Below are 24,204 nucleotides of genomic sequence, written 5' to 3'. Positions count from 1 at the left end.
ATCGGGATGAATTAGTTTATTAATAACTATACTTAATCTTTGTGCTAATATTTTCGTTAGTATCTTTTGATCAGTATTTAAAAGCGCTATAGCTCTATATGATCCTGGGTCCTCCAGATCCTTGTCTATTTTAGGTATAAGTGTTATAATAGATTCATTTAACGTTTCTGGTAGTTTCCGACAAGTATAGATATTATCATAAAGTATCTTCAGACGTGCTGTGATCAGATCATAAAATGTTTTATAAAATTCCGAACCGATCCCATCTGGTCCCGGTGTTTTACCATTTTTTAATGATCTGATAGATTCTTCAACTTCTTTTACTGAAATTTCCGCATTTAGTGATTCTCTATTTTGTAAATCCAACCCCTTCAGATTACATTTTTTTAAAAATGCTTCCATTCCTATCCTATTTTCTGTCGTTTTAGCTGAATATAGCTTTTTATAATATTGCAGAAATCTTTCATTAATATCCTTAGGTTGTACTAAAGGTTCGCCAGTATGTGATTTAATCCTATGGATTATTTTTTCTCCTTCCATCTTTCTAAGTTGACGAGCCAATAATTTATGAGGTTTATCTCCAAATTCAAATTGTAATTGTTTGGTATATTGGTAGTGTTTTACGACTTGATCTGAGTATATTTTATTTAATTTATATTTCAGTGCAGCGATTTTATTATGTATTATTATAGATGGATTAGCAGCGTTCTCTGTATCTAATTGTTTAATCTCCTTTTCTAATTCCTGTTGTTCCATCCGATTCTTTTTATTATAGAATGCTTGAGAAGATATCATAATTCCACGGACATATGCTTTAAAGGTTTCCCATAGTAGGGCAGAAGATATTTCCGGTTTATCATTTATTTCGAAAAAAATCTTAATCTGTTCTATAATATATTCCTGAGTTGTTTTATTTTTTAATATTTGTGGGTTAAATCTCCATTGCCCCCGTTTTTCCATTTTACCATTTATTTTAATCATAAATGTTAAAGGTGCATGATCTGAGATTATAATATTATGGTATTTTGAATTATAAGTGAGTGAGATAAGTTTAGCGTCGACCAAAAAATAATCTATTCTTGAATAGGTTTTATGTACAGGTGAATAAAATGAGTATTCTCGTCCAGTTGGGTTTTCCACTCTCCAAACATCTTTAATATTACTAGTATCCATATATGCATTTAATAGGTCACTGGAATGTGATTTGGTTTTCCTTTGTCTTGTTGATCTGTCTAAATATGAATCTAAAGTACAATTTAAATCTCCTCCAATTACTAAATTATGTTGTGCTATTTCCGGAATGCAGTTAAATATTTTCTTGAAGAACAGTGGACTATCAAAGTTTGGTCCATATACATTGACAAAAATCATTTTTTGTGCATTTAATTCTCCTATTACAATAATATATCTGCCATCCTTATCGGTTATAGTTGATGTGTGTTTGAATAAAGTACCTTTCCGAAATAATATTGCTACGCCTCTTGATTTATGTGTAAAAGAAGAATGATATGTTTTATCTATCCATTTAGCTTTCAGCCTATGCTCAGCATCTTTTTTTAAGTGTGTTTCTTGGATGAAAATCACGTCAGCTTTAATTGCTTTTAAATGTGCTAATATTTTACCTCTCTTAATTGGTTCATTAATACCTTTAACATTCCAACTGCAGAACGTTATTCCTTCATTCCCCGTGTTCATTTTTAAATCTTGCATTTTTTTGTCTATGGGGGTCTATAATAGAGCCAATGGTTCAGTTCGACAGACCCGACCCCGCACCCGAACTCTGAATAGATGAATTTTAAGACTCTTAAATGCCTCTCACATATATATCTCCTTTGCTCCAATTTGTAACTCCGTTCAAACTGAAAATAATAATGATAGTTTGTAATAGAAAAAAAAAGAGAATAGATTAAAAAATTAGTATTGTGCACAAAGAAGGAAAAAACTACATCTAATGTTAGTGCAGTTAGTGCTAGCCATACTAGCATGGCTACCCATCTACCGACTTCCGTAGTTGATGTTTCGAACTTATCCAGCCCCTATATTTCTTGGAACTTGTGTTCCATAGCAATATTTTACCGGGAGTATATAAAGTTCCAATAGTTGGAAGAGTTATGATACAAATAATAAAACCCAGAGTTAAAGGAACAATAAAAGTAAAAATGACCATGAGAATTACTAGCAGATTTCCAAACATAACAAATAAAATCAAGCTCTGTATTTAACTCTGACTCTAATCATTCCATTATAAGTAATAAGTAACTTTATAAGTAAGTATTAGTCATTAGTAATAATTATTGATTCTAATTGTTAAAAATACCGCGGTATAATTTTAGTATTCATTAGTTAATTATATTAGTAGCGCAGTTTTGACGATGCTTTACAGGTAGTGTTGTTGTAAAGCAAATCGTTGCTGGAAGCCGCCTTTTACTACTGTAAACAGTTAACGAAACAATACTCAGTGATTTGCGATATAAAACAGCCTGTATTGATCATCACTCGATGAGAGGCGGCTCTGCAAGATGACAAATGGATAGCGCAGTCCTGAATATCCACGATAAAACATGCAAAGTGGAGTTAATCGTCATTGTGACATTTGCTTTGTCTTTTTAGATCTCAGAAGGGAGCCATCCTTCTCTCACTCTGCGACTCGCACACGGATGAATCTGCTCCTGCAGTCTCCTCCTGTCAAGTTCTTCACCAGCCCAGAATTTTTCACAATGCTACATTCAAACCCTGTAAGCCAATTACCCCGTTCTCTCATTCCGATCAAAATCCGCGTCATACAGTATAGAGGTTGGGAGGTCATGTTACAGTTGTACAAGACGTTGGTGAGACCGCATTTAGAGTATTGTGTTATGTTCTGGGCACCGTGTTATGGGAAAGACATTGCCAAGCTTGAAAGGGTTCAGAGAAGATTCATGAGGATGTTGCCAGGACTAGAGGGTGTGAGCTATATAGGGTGAGGTTGAGTAGGCTGGGTCTCTATTCCTTCGAGCGCAGGGGGACGAGGGGTGATCTCATTGAGGTGTATAAAATCATGAGAGGAATAGATCGGGTAGATGCACAGAATCGAGGACCAGAGGACATTGGTTTAAGGTGAAGGGGAAAAGATTTAATAGGAATCTGAGGAGCTGCCAGAGGAGGTAGAGGAGGTAGTGGAGGCTGGGACTATCCCAATGTTTTGAGAAACAGTTAGACAGGTACATGGATAGGACAAGTTTGGTGGGATATGGACCAAGCGCAGGCAGGTGGTATTACTGTAGCTGGGACATGTTGGCCGGTGTGGGCAAGTTGGGTCAAAGGGCCTGTTTCCACACTGTATCACTCTATGACTATACTGCCAGCCCCCCCGACCACCCCTCCACTCTTCCCTTTTTGCTGCAAACACTTTCCCAAAAGAAAAACTGCGCCCATATTGAGAGAACTTTGCAAGAATAACTTTTACCCTGAACTTTTTGCATGCCTGTTTTGCACTTATTTTGCATGTCTGTTAAACTGGTTATTTGACAAAAGATAGTGAACCACATGCCAAAAAAAGTTAGATTTAATAACATTATTAATTTCCAGCCACCATGGTTTTGAAAATAATTAATAGCGCATGAGGAATAATTGAAGATCAAATTAAAGATTTGAAAACAAAATTAGATTAAACTTAGTAGCAGAAAGTTTTAAAATAACAAAGATTTGATGTAATTCTTTTGAACCTGAAGATAATCATCAGTTACTTCAGAACATCTGACAAAGAAGAGGTAGTATTTATAGTTTAGAGATACAGCATGGAAACAGGCCCTTCGGCCCACCGAGTCCGTACCGACCAACGATCCCCGCACATTAACACTATCCTACACACACACTAGGGACAATTTTACATTAATACCAAGCCAATTAACCTACAAACCTATACGTCTTTGGAGTGTGGGAGAAAACCGAAGATCTTGGAAAACCCATGAGGTCACGGGGAGAACGTACAAACTCCGTACAGACAGCATCCGTAGTCTGGATCGAACTCAGGTCTCTGGCGCTGAAAGTGCTGTAAGGCAGCAACTTTACCGCTGCACCACCCCATTAACCACCATGCCACCACATTATCACAGAGCTTCATAAAACACTGGTCAATGGACAGAATGGACAAGGGCACGTGGGGGATTGACAAGATTATTGTGTCCATTTATCCTTTTCTATTGCCGTTTACTACGACATGCAGACATGGGTCTATTTGTATCCACGTCTGGAGTATCAGTGGCATTCTGAGAACACAGGCACTTGCGGCGAATACTCCCAGAGGAATTGCGTGCACATCACCAAATTGACAAAAGACAATCACAAATGGATGGGCGTGAAAGGAAGGGGCTCGTTATTACATTTCTCAGAAACTTCTTTGTTTGTTGGTCATAATTGTGCATTTTTTCCTGATTACAATTCATTGGAAAGGCAGAGGTTGAAATATCCAGTGAATCGTTCCTTCAAACGGCTTTGTTGGAATCAGTAAGGAATAAAGCCACAAGTTTGACTAAACAATTATATTAGATTTTCAGGTGAAGTCCAAAGGATTGAACTTGTTTTCATTGAGGAAAAGAGATTTTAGAAAGTCTTATGAACTAACCATTCATTGTTTCTAATTTGGATTCATTAGCGATTTAAGGAATCTGAGCACATAAGTATGGTACAATTATTCTCATCAAGAATATCTTATGGTCTATTCATTCATGTTTTTGAAATGGGTTGGAAAGATGCTTGAATAACACTAGGATTGAAGGATGTTAAAAAAAAAAGCACAGCTCTTCATGGAATACTACCAGAGACCCTGATTCAATCCTGACTACGGATGCTCTGTCTGTGTGGCATTTGTATCTTTCCCTGTGACCACGTGGATTTTCTCCGGTTGCTCTGGTTTCTTATCGAATCTTATCGAAACGTATAAGATTATTAAGGGGTTGGACATGTTAGAGGCAGGAAACATGTTCCCAATGTTGGGGGAGTCCAGAACAAGGGGCCACAGTTTAAGAATAAGGGGTAGGCCATTTAGAACTGAGATGAGGAAAAACTTTTTCAGTCAGAGAGTTGTGAATCTGTGGAATTCTCTGCCTCAGAAGGCAGTGGAGGCCAATTCTCTGAATGCATTCAAGAGAGAGCTAGATTGGCTGGGTAAATGTAAAAATTGTCCCTAGTGGGTGTAGGATAGTGTTAATGTGCGGGGATCGCTGGGCGGCACGGACTTGGAGGGCCGAAAAGGCCTGTTTCCGGCTGTATATATATGATATGATATGATAGAGCTCTTAAGGATAGCGGAGTCAGGGGGTATGGGGAGAAGGTAGGAACGGGGTACTGATTGAGAATGATCAGCCATGATCACATTGAAGGGGCGAATGGCCTCCTCCTGCACCTATTGTCTATTGTCTATTGTTTCCTTCCACATTCTGAAGCCATGCAATTTGTCGGCTAATCAGCCTCTGTAAATTGACCCTAGTTTGGCGGACATGGAACTGGTTTACGGGTGATCGATGGTCATTGTGGACTTGGTGAGCCGAACTGTCTGTTTCCTCGCTGTATCCCTAAACTAAATATTCTGGCTTCATCGGGATAAGGTGAATTTGGTAAAATGCAATTATAAGAAATTATTTTGGAAAGGCACCATCTGAAAGTGCCTGAGCGATGACATCTCATATGCTCCAGTCGTAATTTCTCTTGACTGTGTGTTGTTTTTGCCAGCGAGGCTATCGGATGTTTTCAACCAACACATGCTTGAAACACATGATCACCAAAGTGAGGCGAGATGCCCATAACTTTGAACGTTATCAGCACAACCGCGATCTCGTGGCATTCTTGAACCTATTCGCTAATAAACAGCTGGAGCTGCCAAGAGGCTGGGAGATGAAGCATGACCATCAAGGGAAGGTAAGAATCATGGAGGACAGAGACCCAGTCCACGTGCTTGGTTAGGATGTACAATGACCATGTCACCCGTTGACATTTTGGGACCAAGCCCAATTTAAAAAAAAATCTTAGTTCTTGTCGTAGTGTCACAGAGTGATACAGTGTGGAAACAGGCCCTTTGGCCCAACTTGCCCAAACCGGCCAACAGGTCCCAGCTACAGGATGGTCCCACCTGCCCGCGTTAATCCTGCATCCCTCTAAACCTGTCCTGTCCATGTACCTGCCTAAATGTTTCTTAAACGTTTTGATAGTCCCTGCCTCAACTACCTCCCCTGGCAGCTTGAAGGTATTTATTTCACAAAATGCTGGAGTAACTCAGCAGGTCAGGCAGCATCTCAGGAGAGAAGGAATGGGTGACGTTTCGGATCGAGACCCTGTTGCTCCTCTGGCAGCTTGTTCAATACACCCATCACCCTTTGTGTGAAAAAGGTACCCCATAGATTCCAATTAAATCTTTACCCCTTCACCTTAAACCTTGGCCCCTTGAAAATGAGATAATTTTCAAAAATTGGGTGCAGCATGTAAATTATTTGACACGGTGGTTTTAGAATTGATAAATTTCTTAAGTTTTAATTGGAAATCTTAGGGTTGATTCCGTCGGTTTTCCGCTTGACAGTCAAAAGCTGAGTCCGACATTAGCCGAGCTGGACTTGTTTTCTCCAGCAATGTGGAAAAGGCTGGTTCTTTACAACAAAACACAACAGCATGGCTCCACGTGCTGGTCCCATGATTCTCAAACCCCGATGTTATGTATGATTAAAAAGGATATTGTAGGAACAAGGAACTGCTGATGGTGGTTTACAAATGGTGGTGCTAGATTAGGTTTGATACTTGTATTGAATGATGGAGTGGAGACAAGCCAGATCTGCCCTCTCCCTATTCACCCCTGAATAATCTAAAGAAGCGTATGAATTGACAATATTACCAAACATTCACTTCTTAAAATGTGCCCGTCCAAAAGTGGATAAATGTAAATTCCCCGCACACACCCACTTTTCTAACTTGTTAATCAGTTGACTGCTGAAATATTTCCTAGCAGCAGAAACTGCGTGGAATGAGTCATCATCTGTGCAGTTCAGCTTGTGAATTGGAATAACGCAAGTGGATTTTCCTATCAGCTGGCTCACTTTCTGACTGTTGTCACCAGCCTTAAGTTAATGAAAACACTCAGTTAGGTCATATTATGATAAATAAGGCAAGGTAAGATCATATTGTATTTTAAATAAACTGCTTATGAACTACATGGGTTCTCCCCGTGACCTGCGTGGGTTTTCTCCGAGATCTTCGGTTTCCTCCAACACTCCAAAGACGTACAGGTATGTAGGTTAATTGGCTGGGTAAATGTAAAAATTATCCCTAGTGGGTGTAGGATAGTGTTAGTGTGCGGGGATGGGGTTAGGAGAATGGGGTTAGGAGGGAGAGATAGATCAGCCATGATTGAATGGTGGAGCAGACTTGATGGGCCGAATGGCCTAATTCTACTTCTGCCACGTATGACCTTATGACCTTAAATTGAAAGGTGCATTTTCATAAGCAATGAAGATGAGGTGTTTTCATGTCTTTTTGGGTGCCGAGTTTGGAACTATACGCAGTAGTGTGCGTGCGGTTGGTTGCAAGCTCCTGATTTTGTGTGTCCTTTTTCCAGCCCTTCTTTGTTGACCACAATTCGCGCAGCACCACTTTCATAGACCCAAGGCTCCCTCTGCAGACGGCTAGGCCCTCTATTGCATTGGTTCATCGGCAACATTTGCAAAGGCAACGGAGTCACAGTGCGGGTGAGGTGAGTATCTGCACCATTGATTGCCACGACACACTCTTAAATCTCTATTCCGACACCAGCATTTCTTATCAGACTTTGCTGGCTTTACCTTGCACTGAACGTTATGATTTTTTTAGATTTAGAGATACAGCGCGGAAACAGGCCCTTCGGCCCACCGAGTCTGCGCCGCCCAGCGATCCCCGCACATTAACACTATCCTACACACACTAGGGGCAATTTTTACATATTACCCAGTCAATTAACCTACATACCTGTACGTCTTTGGAGTGTGGGAGGAAACCGAAGATCTCGGAGAAAACCCACGGGGAGAACGTACAAACTCCGTACAGACGGCGCCCGTAGTCAGGATCGAACCTGAGTCTCCGGCGCTGCATTCGCTGTAAGGCAGCAACTCTACCGCTGCGCCACCGTGCCGCCCTGCCTTATTCCCTTATTCCTTTATCGTGTATCTGCACACTGTAAAGGGCTCGATTGTAATCATGCTTTGTTTTTCTGCTGACCGGTTAGCGCGCAACAAAAGCTTTTCGCTATAACTCGGTACACGTGACAATAAACTAAAACTGAAAACTGATTTGTCTATCTGTAAGTGTGGTCACAAAATGTCTTAGCAATCACGAGTTAAGGCTAACGCAGAAATTATAATTATGTGGCCAAATATTATTTGGATATCAAATTACCAGTTACTTTGCATAAGATAATGTGAGTTGATTAACAAAAGAAAAGTATTTAATCAGTCTTTTACATCCCATTAGGCACACAGTTTGCATATCAAGTGTCAGTATTAATATAAATAAATTTATGTAATGTATTTCTTCAGACAGAAAAAATACTTTTCAGATTTGAAGATCAATGATTGTTTTCCAAACTAAATGTGGCACAGTGGTGGAGGCTTACTGCACTGGACTCTAAAGTAGATTATTGGTGTGAGTTCTGGGTTAGAGCACTAGGTCAAGTGGACAATCATGAATGAACCATCCATTATTCTCCTGCTGCTGTGCTATGTTCAGGCCACAAGCATTTTCCCATCAGTCGGCAACTGGGTCAACTGTATCCCTGGAGGAGTAAAGGGGTCTCCTTAAGGAAATCAAGAGGGCGAAAAGGTACATGAGGTCGCTTTAGACTTTAGAGATACCACATGGAAACAGGCCCTTTGGCCCACTGAATCCAGCCATCGTCCCATATACATGCACTATCCTACACACTAGGGACAATTTTTGCAGCGTACCAAAGCCAATTAACCTACAAATCTACGTGTTTGGAGCGTGGAAACCTGAGCAGCCGGAGAAAACCCACGTGGATATGGGGAGAATGTACAAACCGTACAGATAGCACCCATAGTCAGGATCAAACCCGGGTCTCTGTCGCTGTAAGGCGGCAACTCTACCGCTGCGCCACTGTGCAGCCCCGCTCTGGCAGATGAGATTAAGGAGAATCTAAAGAGGTTTAATATTAGGAAAAAAAAGAACTACAGATGCCAACGTTAAAAAAAAAAAAGACACAGTGCTGGAATAACTCGGCGGGTCAGGCAGCAACCCTGGAGAACGTGGATAGGTGACGTTTCGGGATGGGAACCTTATTCAGACCGATGGGTCAAGACTTTTCTTCAGTCTGAAGTAGGGTCCCGACCTGAAGCGTCATCTGTCCATGCTCTCCAGGGATGCTGCCTGACCCGCTGAGTTACTTCAGCACTTTTGAGTCAAAAACATTTCCCATCTATGTATCATTGGGTTTTGCAACCACTGAACGGCTGTTATTTCTGCTAGGTGGCAGATGATTCTCGCCATTCAGGGCCCCCGGTTATGCCCAGACCATCCAGCACATTTGGCACCATCAGTCGGAACCACATTCAGGAGACGGTGCCTGTTGGTAAGTAACCTTCCTGCTTATTTTGTGCAGATGGGCACAGCTGATGATTTAATGGACTATTGTGGGAACGGGGCTCAAGAAGTAAAATCCAGATAATTCCCAACACTTTCATAGCACTGCTGATTAAACAGTAACAGATTTAGTCAATTAATTAATTAATTAGTTAATTAATTAAGCACCTTACAGCACTTGCAGCGCCAGAGACCCGGGTTCGATCCCGACTGCGGGTGTTGTCTGCACGGAGTTTGTACGTTCTCCCCGTGATCTGCGTGGGTTTTCTCCGGGATCTCCAGTTTCCTCCCACACTCCAAAGACGTACAGGTTTGTAGGTTAATTGGCTTGGTATAAGCACAAATTGTCCCGAGAGTGTTTAGGATAGTGTTAATCTGTGGGGATTGCAGGTCGGTGCGGACTCAGTGGGCCGAAGGGCCTGTTTCCACTCTGTATCTCTGAACTAATCTAAACTAAATTTTAAATATATTTTGCATCACTTTCCCCTAAAGATGCCCTTGCAATGTGTTGCAATGCCCCACATTGGCTTCCTTGTCAACAAATACTAATAGCATCAGGAAATAAGCTCTATCCTCTGGATACAATTGCCCACCAAATGTGGCATTTTTCGTTACACTCTGCTCTGTATGTGTTGCTTTAATTCCAACCACTGGGTGGCAGTAAATGACCACTTAGGGTTTCAGCAGTGGGAAGATTTTGAACACGGAACAAAGCCTAAGGGGAAGAGGTGTCTCGACCCGAAACGTCACCCGTTCCTTCTATCCAGAGATGCTGCCTGTCCCGTTGAGTTACTCCAGCATTTTGTGTCTATCTCCAAAGCATTAGGGGCCTTTGAATTCAGAGAGAATGGAACAACTGCAACCTTTTTCATAATAATTTGGTGCATGTTATATCAGATTTTATTCAAACAGTTTGTTTTATTTAGCATTTTTCAAAAATGCAGTAGGAGTAAAAGGGGCACTCTTTGGCACGTTCTGAGCGATTGACCCTATTTACATGAAGTTGATGATGTTGGTTTCTTCTGACTAGTTTGCATTCCACCGAGGAGCAGGGGAATTTGTTCTTCCAATTTATTTAAGTCAAATGCTTTCTCAACATATCTCCAACCACTACCAATTGAATAATATCTGTCTTTACTCAAATCTGGACGAGTTTGCTCAGCAGTTTCTTGGTTTGATTTCTTGGCATGACACTCTCATAAGCATCCATATTCTAAGACGTTGCTTTGTGGAGTTGTCTTCAGAATTCGTCTACATGTTTTTCTGTAATTGAAGTTTTACAATATTCGTTTTACATAATCCAACAATGCTTCTTTAATAAAGTAAAAACATTAGTTTCATCGGTTGCATTTTCGAGCTGCCCGCTCCAAAGTCTTTATTGGTCTGCAGGTTCTTTGGTTTAATACTGAGGCAAAGTATATCATTACATTTTTCTTCTAAGGGGCCTACGCTTTTGGACAAATTGGATTTGTCTTTTTTTCTGCTGCATGACTTCATGTAACTGGGGTTATTTAGGAATGAACAAGAATAATGACTAATCATGTGCTGACTTTGAATGTCAGGAAATGTTGCCATTGACTGCCCGGTACAAGGCTGGTATTAGACTTGTGGTGATGCAAGTATTTGCTCAGTTTATGGCAGAGAACTGTTCAATAGAATATCAATCTGTACCAGCCAAGGCCTGCAACTCAGAATGGTAGAGCAGGAATTTGCATCAGTTGATCCCTAGGTATTGATCAAGACAATCGGGGGAGTCATTGTGATATCCTGTACATGCAAGTCTCTCCTGTACATCTTTCCTGTACATGCAAGTCTCCCCTCCCATTTACCAAGGTGCGTGGACAACAGATAAAATTCGGATAGGAGAAGGGCGGGTTCCATCCAGCACAACATTAATTTTCTTAAATAGACACAAAATGCTGGACCGAAACGTCACCCATTCCTTCTCTCCAGAGATGCTGACTGTCCCGCTGAGTTACTCCAGCATTATGTGTCTATCTTTGATTTAAACCAGCATCTGCAGTTCCTTCCAGCACATTAATTTTCTTAAGATAGACACAAAAAGCTAGAGTAACTGAGCGGGTCAGACAGCATCTCTGGAGAAAAGGAATAGATGGCATTTTGGGTGGAGACCCCTTCTTCAGACTGAGAATCAGAGATGCTGTCTGTCCAGCTTTTTGTGTCTAACTTCGGTTTAAGTCAGCATCTGCAGTTCCTTCCTATTAAATTTTCTTAACATGTCTTAACATGTCTTCAGACAGCATGTTCCAATAAACGTCACACGCGTGTTTCCGAGTAGATGGTATGAATCTTTCTCTAATTGTTGGGTCGTTTCAGTTGCTCCGATGTCTAGATCAGTTCAGCATTCTCCATTTTTTTTAAATAATCCCTGACCTGACGAGATATTCTGTTGTTTTCAGCTTACAATGATAAAATTGTAGCATATCTGCGTCAACCAAACATCTTTGAAATTCTTCAAGAACGTCAGCCAGACCTTATCAGGAATCACTCACTCAGGTAATCCCATTGATTGTCCAAGTGCTGGTGCTGGTTATGTGATGCTGTACATTTCTCTGGTACAGTCAATCCTCCAATATTCCAGTCCCTGCATTTGTGCTGCGATGTTTTGATAAGAAAGGGGGAGCTAAACACTTTTGGCCCATCACACACTTCCTTCTCACACACCATATACTCGCATGCAGTGATTTACTTCTAGGCAGTGGATTTCTTTTATGAGGAAAGTTTGATGAGCAAATTTGTTACCTTAAGACTCGCAATGTATTACAGATTTTTTTACCTCAGAATTTATTTTGTCCCGGGAACAATCGTTCAGTGTACTCTGAACCAATTCTCATTTTAAACTGATAATCTCAATTTCTTTTCAAAAATGGCCATAATCAAACCCCCATTGAGTGCATTAATTGTAATTTGGAAGTGTGAAGAAGGGTCTCGACCCAAAAAGTCACCCATTCCTTCTCTCCAGAGATGCCGCCTGTCCCACTGAGTTACTCCAGCATTTTGTGTCTGTCTTGCTAACAAAACCCTTGGAGAAGAATTCCTTCGCAGCTTGACTTGTGTTGGTGCTTGTACGCTGAGTGCTCTCACTCCATGCACACTGTTCACCTGTTCGTTACCTGATAAATGTACCCCGACAAATTTTGAAGGTTGGCTAATTTTGGCGAATTCATCACTAGATTGCATGAGTGATTTGTACATTAATGGGGTAACCTATTGAAATGTTTCATTTTACTACACATTTATGTGTATGTAACAAATAAACGACTATTGACTATTGACAGATATCCCTGCGATGCGAACCTTGCAATGGTCAGATGGTCATGGCATGGCATGCATGCTCCCATTTACATTTCCAATATCCATATCGTGTGACGACACCAGCAGAAACCGGATGTATTGCAAGGGAGCAACATTGGTTGTGATTTCAGCAATGACTGTATTTATCTTAAGTTGTGACAATGCTGCTTCTTGGTCAGTGCTGGCTGCCTGTATTGTGTTGTGCAGCATCTCCCCCTGTCCCTCCATTGGCAGGGTTATTGTTGAGATCTGGTGGTCTGCCGGCCAGTGTGAATGTGTAATACAGTAGAAGGGTCTCGACCCGAAACGTCACCCATTCTTTCTCTCCTGAGATGCTGCCTGACCTGCTGAGTTACTCCCGCATTTTGTGAATAAATACAGTAACTGAAGGTATAAGAAAATAACTGCAGATGCTGGTACAAATCGAAGGTATTTATTCACAAAAAGCTGGAGTAACTCAGCAGGTCAGGCAGCATCTCAGGAGAGAAGGAATGGGTGACGTTTCGGGTCGAGACCCTTCTTCAGACTGATGCCAGGGGGCGGGACAAAGGAAGGATATAGGTGGAGACAGGAAGATAGAGGGAGATCTGGGAAGGAGGAGGGGAAGAGAGGGACAGAGGAACTGAGATCATTTAGATCTGGATGGCAAACAACCACTCCAGGGACCAGTTTCCAAATTGCATTTCACTGTGAATCGGGCAAACAAGCACTGAGGCGCTGGTTCTAGAAAGTCTTGCAATACAAACTTTGGTGATTTACAGTCTATAAAGCAAGGTTAAAGTCCAGAAGTAACTTAACGGCTGGGAAACAGCAGAGGAATATTCCGTGACATTATATTTAAATGATGAATTGAGATCCAGATTTGTATCTGTTTATCAATCACATGAAACATGGTGAACATGAAGGGTCGTGATCCGAAACATCACCGATCCACGTTCTCCACAGATGCTGCCTGACCGGCTGAGTAACTCCAGCACGTTGGGTCCTTTTGTGTATTAACCAGTATCTGCAGTTCTTGTTTCTGCATTGCTAATTAATAAGTCTTATATTTTTGCCATCTCTATTTAATGTTATCGTCTGTAATACAGTGCAATGATATTTGTGTAACGGATGTATGTATTGTGAAACAACGACCTCCAGAATAATATTTAAAAAGTACTCATCAGACAAATTGATTTTCCTCCACTCCATCCCTTTGGTCCTTAAATACACTCTTTTCACCATCACTACTCATCTTCTCTCCTTCACTGCTTTCTCCTCCATACATCCCCCTCTCCCTATTCTCTCTTCTGACCCTCTGCTCTCCCATCTCTCCTCTCTCCCTCCTCCCATTCTTCCTTCCTTCCCTCCTCTCTAAGCTCATCTTTCCTTCTCCCCTTCCCTCTCTCTCTGTCACCCCATCTTCCTAGCCTCTTCTTCCCACCCTTCTCTCTATACCTCTCCCCCCACCTCTCTCCCCCTGCACAACTCTCCCCCTGACCTCTCCCCCCTGCACTTCTCTCCCCCTGCCTCTCTCCCCCCACCCCTCACCTCTCCCCCCGCCCCTCACCTCTCCCCCCACCCCTCACCTCTCCCCCCACCTCTCACCTCTCCCCCCGCCCCTCACCTCTCCCCCACCCCTCCCCCCCGCCCCTCACCTCTCCCCCCCACCCCTCACCTCTCCCCACCCCTCACCTCTCCCCCACCCCTCACCTCTCCCCCACCCCTCACCTCTCCCCCCACCCCTCACCTCTCCCCCCCCACCCCTCACCTCTCCCCCCCACCCCTCACATCTCCCCCTCACCTCTCCCCCCACCCCTCACCTCTCCCCCGCCCCTCACCTCTCCCCCCACCCCTCACCTCTCCCCCACCCCTCACCTCTCCCCCACCCCTCACCTCTCCCCCCACCCCTCACCTCTCCCCCCACCCCTCACCTCTCCCCCCGCCCCTCACCTTTCCCCCACCCCTCACCTCTCCCCCACCCCTCACCTCTCCCCCCACCCCTCACCTCTCCCCCCGCCCCTCACCTCTCCCCCCACCCCTCACTTCTCCCCCCGCCCCTCACCTCTCCCCCCGCCCCTCACCTCTCCCCCGCCCCTCACCTCTCCTCCCGTCCCTCACCTCTCCCCCGGCCCCAAACCTTTCCCCCTCAAACTTTTCCCCCTCAATCCTCTCCCTACCCCTAAACATTCCCCCCACCAAAACTCTTTGCCCCCGACACTTCTTTCCCATACACCTACGTACACCTGTGGTGTCATGGTAGAAGGGGTTTGTCAAGAAGCTACGTTATATATTGAATACAGAAGTTGGGACATTAGTGAGGCTGCATTTCGAGTACTGTGCTCAGTTTTGATCACTCTGCTACAAGAAGGGATGTTGAAACAAGGAACTACAGATTCTGGTTTACAAAAGTTGACACAATACTGGTGGAGTAACTCAATGGGTCAGGCAGCATCTCCGGAGACCATGGATAGCTGACTTCGTCACGTTGATTGTGGGGGTGGGGGTAAGTTGGGGAGAAAGCTGTTTGAGAGGAGAGGCAGGCCAAAGCCTGGCAGGTAATAGATTGATGCAGGTTAGGAGGATTTCTTAATGGGCAAATGGTTGGACAAAGGCCAAGAGATGAAAAAAATCGAAGATGTGAGACAAAAGGATTGAACAGTTGTGAATTGTGAAGCTGGAGGAATGAATACAGGTGGAAGGGGAGGGTGTGGGGAGAGGTAAGCGTGAGTGCAGATATGAGTGTATTGGAGGGGGGGGTAGAGACGGGTTGGGGTTTCTGTGGGGAGAAGGGAAGGGGGAGGGTTATGTAGCCACCTAAAATTGCAGAATTTAATGTTGTTACTGTTGGGCTGCAAGCTACCCAAGCAGCACATGAGATGCCGTTCCATAGAAAACATAGAAAACAGGTGCAGGAGTAGGCCATTCGGCCCTTCGAGCCTGCACCGCCATTCAATATGATCATGGCTAATCATCCAGCTTAGTAACCTGTACCTGCCTTCTCTCCATACCCCCTGACCCCTTTAGCCACAAGGGCCACATCTAACTCCCTCTTAAATATAGCCAATGAACTGGCTTGAACTACCTTTGTGGCAGAGAATTCCACAGACTCACCACTCTCTGTGTGAAAAAAAACTTTCTCATCTCGGTCCTAAAAGACTTCCCCCTTATCCTTAAACTGTGACCCCTTGTTCTGGACTTCCCCAACATCGGGAACAATCTTCCTGCATTTAGCCTGTCCAATCCCTTAAGAATTTTGTAAGTTTCTATAAGATCCCCCCTCAATCTTCTAAATTCCAGCGAGTACAAGCCGAGTCTATCCAGTCTTTCTTCATATGAAAGTCCTGCCATCCCAGGAATCAATCTGGTGAACCTTCTCTGTACTCCCTCTATGGCAAGAATGTCTTTCCTCAGATTAGGATTTCTCCAGTTTGCGTGTGGCCTCCCTCTGGCAAAGGAGGAGGCCCAGGACAGAAAGGTCAGTGTGGGAATGGGCAGGGCCGTCTTTACAGCATTATGGGCCCTGGGCAAAGCAGTGTACTGGGGCCCCTACGACAACTACTCACAGGAATAAAAATGTAAATGGTCAATAAAATTAAACATATATTTATTTCTCTCTCTTCCCCCCCACCACCAACCCCCACCCTTGCTGTCCCCCTCCCCAGTCCCACTCTGCCTCCTCCCACCCCCACTCTCTCCTCCTCCCACCCTCCGCGTCGCCCCCACCGTTACTCTCCCCCACCGTTACTTCCCTACCAGCCCCCTCCTGTCGTGCCGGCGAAAAGCACTTACCGAAAAGCACTTCGCGATGGACTTAGGGTGCTACATTGATGCGAAAAGCACTTACAGATTGCTGTGAGAAGCACTTAGGGATGGGAAGGCAAAGCACTTAGGGAGCTAATTGTTGCGAAACAGATCGCTGTGAGAAGCACTTAGGGATGGAAAATGTTGCGGAAAAAAACACTTAGGGACCGAAAATGTTGCGAAAAAAGCACTTATTGAACCTACATTTTTAAAGTAGTATTTATTTATTGCAAGTCACTTAACATACACAGATCAGCATGGGGCCCCTATGCTCGTGGGGCCCCGGGCAAGTGCCCATCAGGCCCATGCGTTAAGACGGCCCTGGGAATGGGAAGGAGAGTTAAAATGGTCAGCAACCGGGAGATCCAGTAGGCCTTGTCAGACTGAGCATACAGTAAGTGTTCGGTGAAACAGTTGCTGAGTCTACATTTGGTCTGGCTGATGTTCTGGAGGTCACATTGGAAGGGTTTGAAAAAGGATCTCGACCCAAAACGTCGCCTATTCCTTCTCTCCAGAGACGCTGTCTGTCACGCTGAGTTACTCCAGCATTTCGTGTCTATCTTCGGTCACATTGCAAACACCGGATGCAGTAGAAGAGGTTGGTGGAGGTGCATGTGAATCTGTGGAAGGACTGCTGGGGTCCCTGGATGGAGGTAAGGGAGGAGGTACTGGGACAGGTGTTACATCTCCTGCAGTTGTAATGTAAGGTACCTGAGGAGGGGGTGGTTCGAGGTGGGAACAGACGAGTCTTCATTCTTTAAGGAACGCGGTTTTCCCCCTGCTGTCATTGATTGATCCTTCACCTGCATCTCAGTGTTCTGCATTTCCTCTCTCGCTCCCCCTCGCCCCAGACAGAACAAGGATGGAGTTCCCCTGGTCCTCACCTTTCACCCCACCAACCTCCGCATCCAACGCATCATCCTCGGACATTTCTATCTCCTCCAATGTGATCCCACCACTAACGGGAAGAGACTGTCACCTCCACAACCCCTTGGTTCGCATCCTTCCCCGCCCAAACCACCATCCCCACCAGGTGCTTTCCCCTGCAATAGCAGGAGATGTAACACCTGTCCCGATACCTCATCCTTCAACTCCATCCAGGAACCCCAGCGGTCCTTCCAGGTGAGACAAAGGTCCACGTGCACCTCCTCTAACCTCGTCTACTGCATCCGGTGATCCCGATGTGGGCTCCTGTACATCGGAGAGGCCAAATGTGGACTCTGCAACCATTTCGCTGAATGCTCAGTCCGCCAAGTTCTGCTGGATCTCTCGGTTGCTGACCATTTTAACTCATCTCCCCATTCCCACACTCTAATGGTCCCTTGGTACCTTTATTGTTACATGTGCCAAACACACAGTGAAATTATTTTCTCTCAGTCCAGTAGAGTTTTGCCATACCTAAGCACACCCCCCCCCACCCCCTTTTGCAAACTGCACAGAAATATTCCACTGATCCCACATGCAGAAGGCGGCATGTTTTCGGGAATGTTCAGAAGCAGGAATGTTCCCAATGTTGGGGGAGGCCACACTCTAAGAATAAAGGGGAGGCCATTTAAAACTGAGATGAGAAAAAAACGTTTTCACCCAGAGAGTTGTGAATTTGTGGAATCCTCTGCCATCGAAGGCAGTAGAGGCCAATTCACTGAATACATTTAAAAGAGTTAGATAGAGCTCTAGGGGCTAGTGGAATCGAGGGATATGGGGAGAAGGTTACTGATTGTGGATGATCAGCCATGATCACAATGAATGGCGGTGCTGGCTCGAAGGGCCGAATGGCCTCCTCCTGCACCTATTTTCTACGTTTCTATGTTTTGGCGCCGTATTCAAGTCCACGCTCCAGGTATCATGAGCAGTGCCCGGTCCAGGCAAGCCCCAGGTTGTGGTAACCCTCTCTAGCCATCGCTTTCTTTGGACGTGTGGATCGACCATTGAACCGCGGTCCCTCTCCTCGCCTGTCTGCCTTTGTCCCCCGGGGGCACCGCCCGTCGCCCACCATGGGGGTTGCGGTAGACCAGGCCTGACCTTCTCCTCACTCGTTGCTTCTGTCGTCATCAACGGCTCCATCCCCCCGGCCTCTGGTCTTCGGGGGATGAGCGGGGGCCGTCTCGGTGGCTCCCTCTTCAGGCCACGACCCTGCGTTCGGCCGGGCAAGCTGCTTTTCTGTCAACCACAAATTAATCTATTCAATTATTTACAATAATATGTACAAAACTAACTGATTCGGAACAAAACCCACCACCATAGAACAAGGAAAACAAATATTCTTAAAGCGCTATTTCCCCCCCATCCTTGCCGTGTTAAGGATGCATTCCACTCCGCACAGTGACCGAGCAAGCTTCTGCCACACACGGCCCTCTGGGAGCTGACCTCTCTGTCCTGGGCCTTCTCCATTGCCAGAGGGATGCCACGTGCAAACTAGAGGGGTCAACACCTCATACTCTGCTTGGTTACCTTACAACCCAATGGTCTCAATGTTGCATTTGTCATTTTTCGGTAGCTATAGGGCTCCCCCTCTGTCTTACCCCCCATGTACACACATCCCGTGTACCTGTCTCCACTGTGTCCCACCTGGACTCACCATTTCTCCCCTCCCCCACCCGTTCCACCAACAATGCCTCCTCTAGCTTCACAATTTGCAACAGTTCAATCCTTTTGTCTCACACCTCCTGTCTTTTCATCCCTGGCCTTTGTCCAATTATCTGCCTATCAAGAAACCCTCCTCCCCTGTATCAACCTATTACCTGCCAGGCTTTGACTGGCCCCTCTCTTTTTACTTTCCCCGACCCCTCTACTATTGGTCTTATGAAGGGTCCTGACGCAAAAGCCACCTATCTTTGTTCCCTTGAAATACCATCTGACCTGCTGTTACTCCAGCACTTTATCTCCCCATCTCTCCCTCCCCCTACCCCACCTCTCCCACATGTCCCCCTCTCCCTTTCCTCTCTCCCCCTTTCCCCTCTCCCCCTTTCCCCTCTCCCCCTTTCCCCTCTCCCCCTTTCCCCTCTCCCCCTTTCCCCTCTCCCCCTTTCCCCTCTCCCCCTTTCCCCTCTCCCCCTTTCCCCTCTCCCCTTTCCCCTCTCCCCCTTTCCCCTCTCCCCCTTTCCCCTCTCCCCTTTCCTCTCTCCCCTTTCCTCTCTCCCCTATCCTCTCCCTCCCCCTTCCCTCTCTCCCCCTCCCCTCTCTCCCCCTCCCCTCTCTCCCCTCTCTCCCCTCCCCTCTCTCCCCCTCCCCTCTCTCCCCCTCCCCTCTCTCCCCCTCCCCTCTCTCCCCCTCCCCTCTCTCCCCCTCCCCTCTCTCCCCCTCCCCTCTCTCCCCCTCCCCTCTCTCCCCCTCCCCTCTCTCCCCCTCCCCTCTCTACCCCTCCCCTCTCTCCCCCTCCCCTCTCTCCCCCTCCCCTCTCTCCCCCTCCCCTCTCTCCCTCTCCCCTCTCTCCCCCTCCCCTCTCTCCCCCTCCCCTCTCTACCCCTCCCCTCTCTACCCCTCCCCTCTCTACCCCTCCCCTCTCTCCCCCTCCCCTCTCTCCCCCTCCCCTCTCTCCCCCTCCCCTCTCTCCCCCTCCTCTCTGCCCGTACCCCCCTTGCTCCCCGCCCACACCCTCACTCTCTCTGTTCACTTTCCTCTCCAACCCCCTCTCTCTCCCCGTCCCAACTCTCTCAGCCCCTGCTCCGCGCTCTCCCCGAATGTATGGCTGCGTTGTTTCCTAGGGTGGGTTTGTGACATTCGTCTCTGTGCAACCATGCTCTCACAGCCCCTTCAAATGTCACACACCCCCGGATCTGTGGTCCCCACTGTGTTCAGAGTGCTTGTTCCACCAGTGGAGTTTATCAACGGCTAATGGGGTAATTTCACATTCTCAATTGTGAATTAATATCCTGTTGTCGAGCACCGGTTGTGATTCTGTTTACCAGCTGTGTTGCCTCTGACACGCTCCTAAGTCTTAAATCTCTGGCAAATAAGAGATGCACCCTGGTGATGTTCTGATTGGGAGATGTCATGCCTGGCTTTTCTCAAGTCAATAACTCATTAGAGTTATGAATATAAATGTCTTCCAGGAATAATGTGACACACATGGATGTGTTTGAACAAGGCTTTTGCATCAATCATAGTCCTACTGAGGGCTGCTAATCGGTTTCTCGCTGCTGAATCTGTAAGTGGAGAAGGCCGTCCGATGTATAGCAGCAACTGGGCAAAGCTTCTTTGGCATCAAACTGGGTCCTTTATTATCGAGAAGGTGGAGCAGCAGGGAGCCAGCAACACATTATTATCCAAGTTCCCCGTCAAGGGTACGGCATCCTGATTTGGACAGGTCCCTGTTCCTTCACGGTTTAGTCTAGTTTAGAGGTGCAGCATGGAAACAGGCACTTTGGCCCATCAAGTCAGTGCCGACCAGCGATCCCCACACACTAACTCTATCCTACACACTAGGGACAATTTACATTTATACCAACCCAATTATCCTACAAATCTGTACGCCTTTGGAGTGTGGGAGGAAGCCGAAGATCTCGGAGAAAACCACGCGCAGGTCATGGGGAGAACGTACAGACAGCACCTGTAGTCGGGATCGAACCTGGGCCTCCGGCACTGCAAGAGCTGTAAGGCAGCAACTCTATCGCTGCGCCACCGTGCCGTCCAAATTGCTCATCAAAACCATGGCGCTTCCACTCCTCTAACAACACTGTCCGCGTCTTCACTGATGGCTGTGACTCAAGAAGGTAGAATTAACCAGACACATCCACATCCTGTGAATGCTACCTTTGATAAACATCATGTTCTGATGAACAAACCGTGGGTGACACGGTGGCGCAGCGGTAGAGTCGCTGCCTTACAGTGCTTACAGCCCCAGAGACCCAGGTTCTATCCTGGCTCCGGGTGCTGTCTGTACAGAGTTTGTACGTTCTCCCCGTGACTGCATGGGTTTTCTCCGAGAACTTTGGTTTCCTCCCACACTCCAAAGGCGTACAGTTTGTACGTTAATTGGCTTGGTATAAATGTAAAGATTGTCCCCAGTTTAGGATAGTGGTAATGTGCTGGGATCGCTGGTCGGTGCGGACTCGGTGGGCTGAAGGGCCTGTTTCTGCACTGTATCTCTAAACTAAACTAAACTAAAACTAATCATACTGAATTTAGTAACCTTCTAATGTTTTAGAGAGGCCTATTAAATTCAGCATGGTTCTAATTAACAGAAAATAGGTCATTTACACAACTAACTATTAAAGCTAAGATAGACACAAAAAGCTGGAGTAACTCAGTGGGAGAGGCAGCATCTCTGGAGAAAAGGAATAGCTGACGTTTCGGGTCGAGACCTTTCATCAGGCAAAAAAAGGGTATTTTTTTCAGATATGTTGCCTGACCCGCTGAGTTACACCAACATTTTGTGTCCATCTTCAGTGTAAAACAGCATCTACAGTTCCTTCCTAATTATTATAGCTGTTCCCCACGAGATAGCTGGGGCCTGCATTTGCCCTCTTTTGTTAGTCGGTAAAGAATTTGACCATGTATAGATGCTATCTTATCATTTATTTGTGTGTTTTGGTAGTCTGTGGAAAGTTGTAGTGGATGACTTTGTTGTAGAGAAAACAAGGATTGATTTGAATAGCTCTTACTGTTTTTCCAAAGAGCATTGCATGATTTCATCATGGTACAAGTTTTGTCACCTGAGTTTGTGTTGCTCTCTCATCCATATCTTGCATTAACCACTTTTGAATATTGATGGACTGTGAGACCAACATCTCCATTTGTGCACCAGTCCAAAAGACGTACGGGTGTCAAGGGTTATGGGGAGAAGGCAGGAAAGTGGGATTAAGAGGGAGAAATCAGCCATGATTGAATGGCAGAGTAGACTCGATGGGCTACGATGGCCTATAGACTCGATGGCCTATAATTTATGACCTTAAGTTGAAAGGTGCATTTTCATAAGCAATGAAGATTTTGTTTTTCCATGTTTTTTGGGTGCCTAATTTGGATCTGTACGTAGTAGTGTGTGGTTGCAAGCTCCTGGTTTTGTGTGTAAGTAGGATGTAAGTAGACAGTAGCAGGGCCTCCGATGCTGATGACATTGAATGGCAGACCAGGGTTACTGCTGCCACTGACTCTCACTGCCGACCCCAGAACCAGGGCTACCGCCACTGCCTGCACTGGCCATCACTGGTCCAGACCACAGTTACTGCTGCCACTGACCCTCACTGCTGACCCCAGACTGGAACTACCACCACTGCTGACCCTCACCCCATCCCCAGTGCCCACGCCTCAACAAGTCTCCTGCCCACAATGACGTCAAGCTCGTCTTCTGTTGCCGCTGCCTGTGGGCTTATTTCACCTCCCATTGTCCACCCCTCGTCTCTCATCTCCAACATTCCCCTCCTCTGCCCTCTCTGGACCTTTTTTTAATTTCCAACGCCATCGACCGTCTCGACACGTCCATTCTGCTTGCCCACTCCAGTCTCGCCCCCTCTAAACACACAGTCTTCTACCTATTCAGTCACAACCCCAACATTGTCTTAAAACTCTCCGACAAGGAAAGTGTAGTCTTCCAGGCTAATCTCCCCTCTGCTGAGGCCACACAACAGCTCTTCGACACGTCCTCACACCTACGCCTTGACCATGACCCCACAGATAAACAGGCCACCAGCTCCCAAAGCATCTTCAATCTCACTGCCTCTGCTGTGCTCACTTCCACACTCTCCAACCTTATAATTCCCCAGCCCTGCACGTTCCTCCCAACTCCACCCCTAAATCTACAAACACAACTGCCCTGGCAGACTCATTGTTCCTGCCTCCTCCTGCCCCATTGAACTCAACTCCACATACCTCAATTCCATGTTCTCCCCACCACCTTGTTCAGTCCCTTGCGACCTACAGGTGTCGTCCAAGGAACGGTGGTTGTGAGACATGCAATTAATTGAAAGATAGGTCAAGAGGAAGTTTAAATGGGGACAGTAGGGTTGTTTGATGTTGTTGAATTCACTCTTGCATTAGGGCTGGGAGAAGTCAAGGGGTCGGAGAAAATTTATAGTTGTAGGCGCCTGAAAATTTTCTTACGGTGCCCTGATATTCAGTGGTTGGGTTATAGTTGAATAAGGATAAGTTCATAAGTTCTAGGAGCAGTATAAGGCCATTTGGCCCATCAAGTCTACTCCGCCATTCAATCATGGCTGATCTATCTCTCCCTTCTAACCCCAATCTCCTGCCTTCTCCCCATAACCTCTGACCCCCTTACTAATCATGAATCTGTCAATCTCCGCCTTAAAAATATCCATTGACTTGGTCTCCACAGCCCTCTGTGGCAAAGAGTGAAATAGAATGATGTGGGAGAAGGTATCGGGGAGATGGCACAAAGCCTCTTCAAGGTAAAGGTTGATGACTGAACATTCCTGATCAATGACCATTTGAATTGCTGCAATTTCACAGGGGGGTGGATAAAGGAAACTGAGCAAAACTGAGACAATGATATCATGCGCGATTCTGCAAGTTGTGTCGAGGGCAAGTGGTGAGAGAATAGATCCTGGGTGGGTGGAA

At 45.7% G+C, this 24,204-nt stretch overlaps 1 protein-coding gene across 5 annotated transcripts in view; it reads left to right on the top strand.

Moving 5' to 3' along the window:
• Window positions 1-24,204, top strand: part of LOC144596046 (E3 ubiquitin-protein ligase HECW2-like) — a 339,372-nt gene that overhangs the window by 241,613 nt on the left and 73,555 nt on the right. For 4 of the 5 annotated variants that reach the window (XM_078404133.1, XM_078404131.1, XM_078404135.1 and 1 more), the window contains exons 12-16: window positions 2,611-2,735; window positions 5,710-5,895; window positions 7,580-7,714; window positions 9,478-9,580; window positions 12,012-12,108. In XM_078404133.1, the coding sequence (XP_078260259.1) occupies window positions 2,611-2,735; window positions 5,710-5,895; window positions 7,580-7,714; window positions 9,478-9,580; window positions 12,012-12,108 (646 nt within the window). The remainder of the gene's footprint in view (window positions 1-2,610; window positions 2,736-5,709; window positions 5,896-7,579; window positions 7,715-9,477; window positions 9,581-12,011; window positions 12,109-24,204) is intronic. The other variant, XM_078404134.1, reaches the window with a different exon arrangement.

Source organism: Rhinoraja longicauda, chromosome 8 (assembly GCF_053455715.1).
Source record: "Rhinoraja longicauda isolate Sanriku21f chromosome 8, sRhiLon1.1, whole genome shotgun sequence".
NCBI lineage: Eukaryota > Metazoa > Chordata > Chondrichthyes > Rajiformes > Arhynchobatidae > Rhinoraja > Rhinoraja longicauda.
This window is presented reverse-complemented; position numbering and strand designations above follow the sequence as displayed.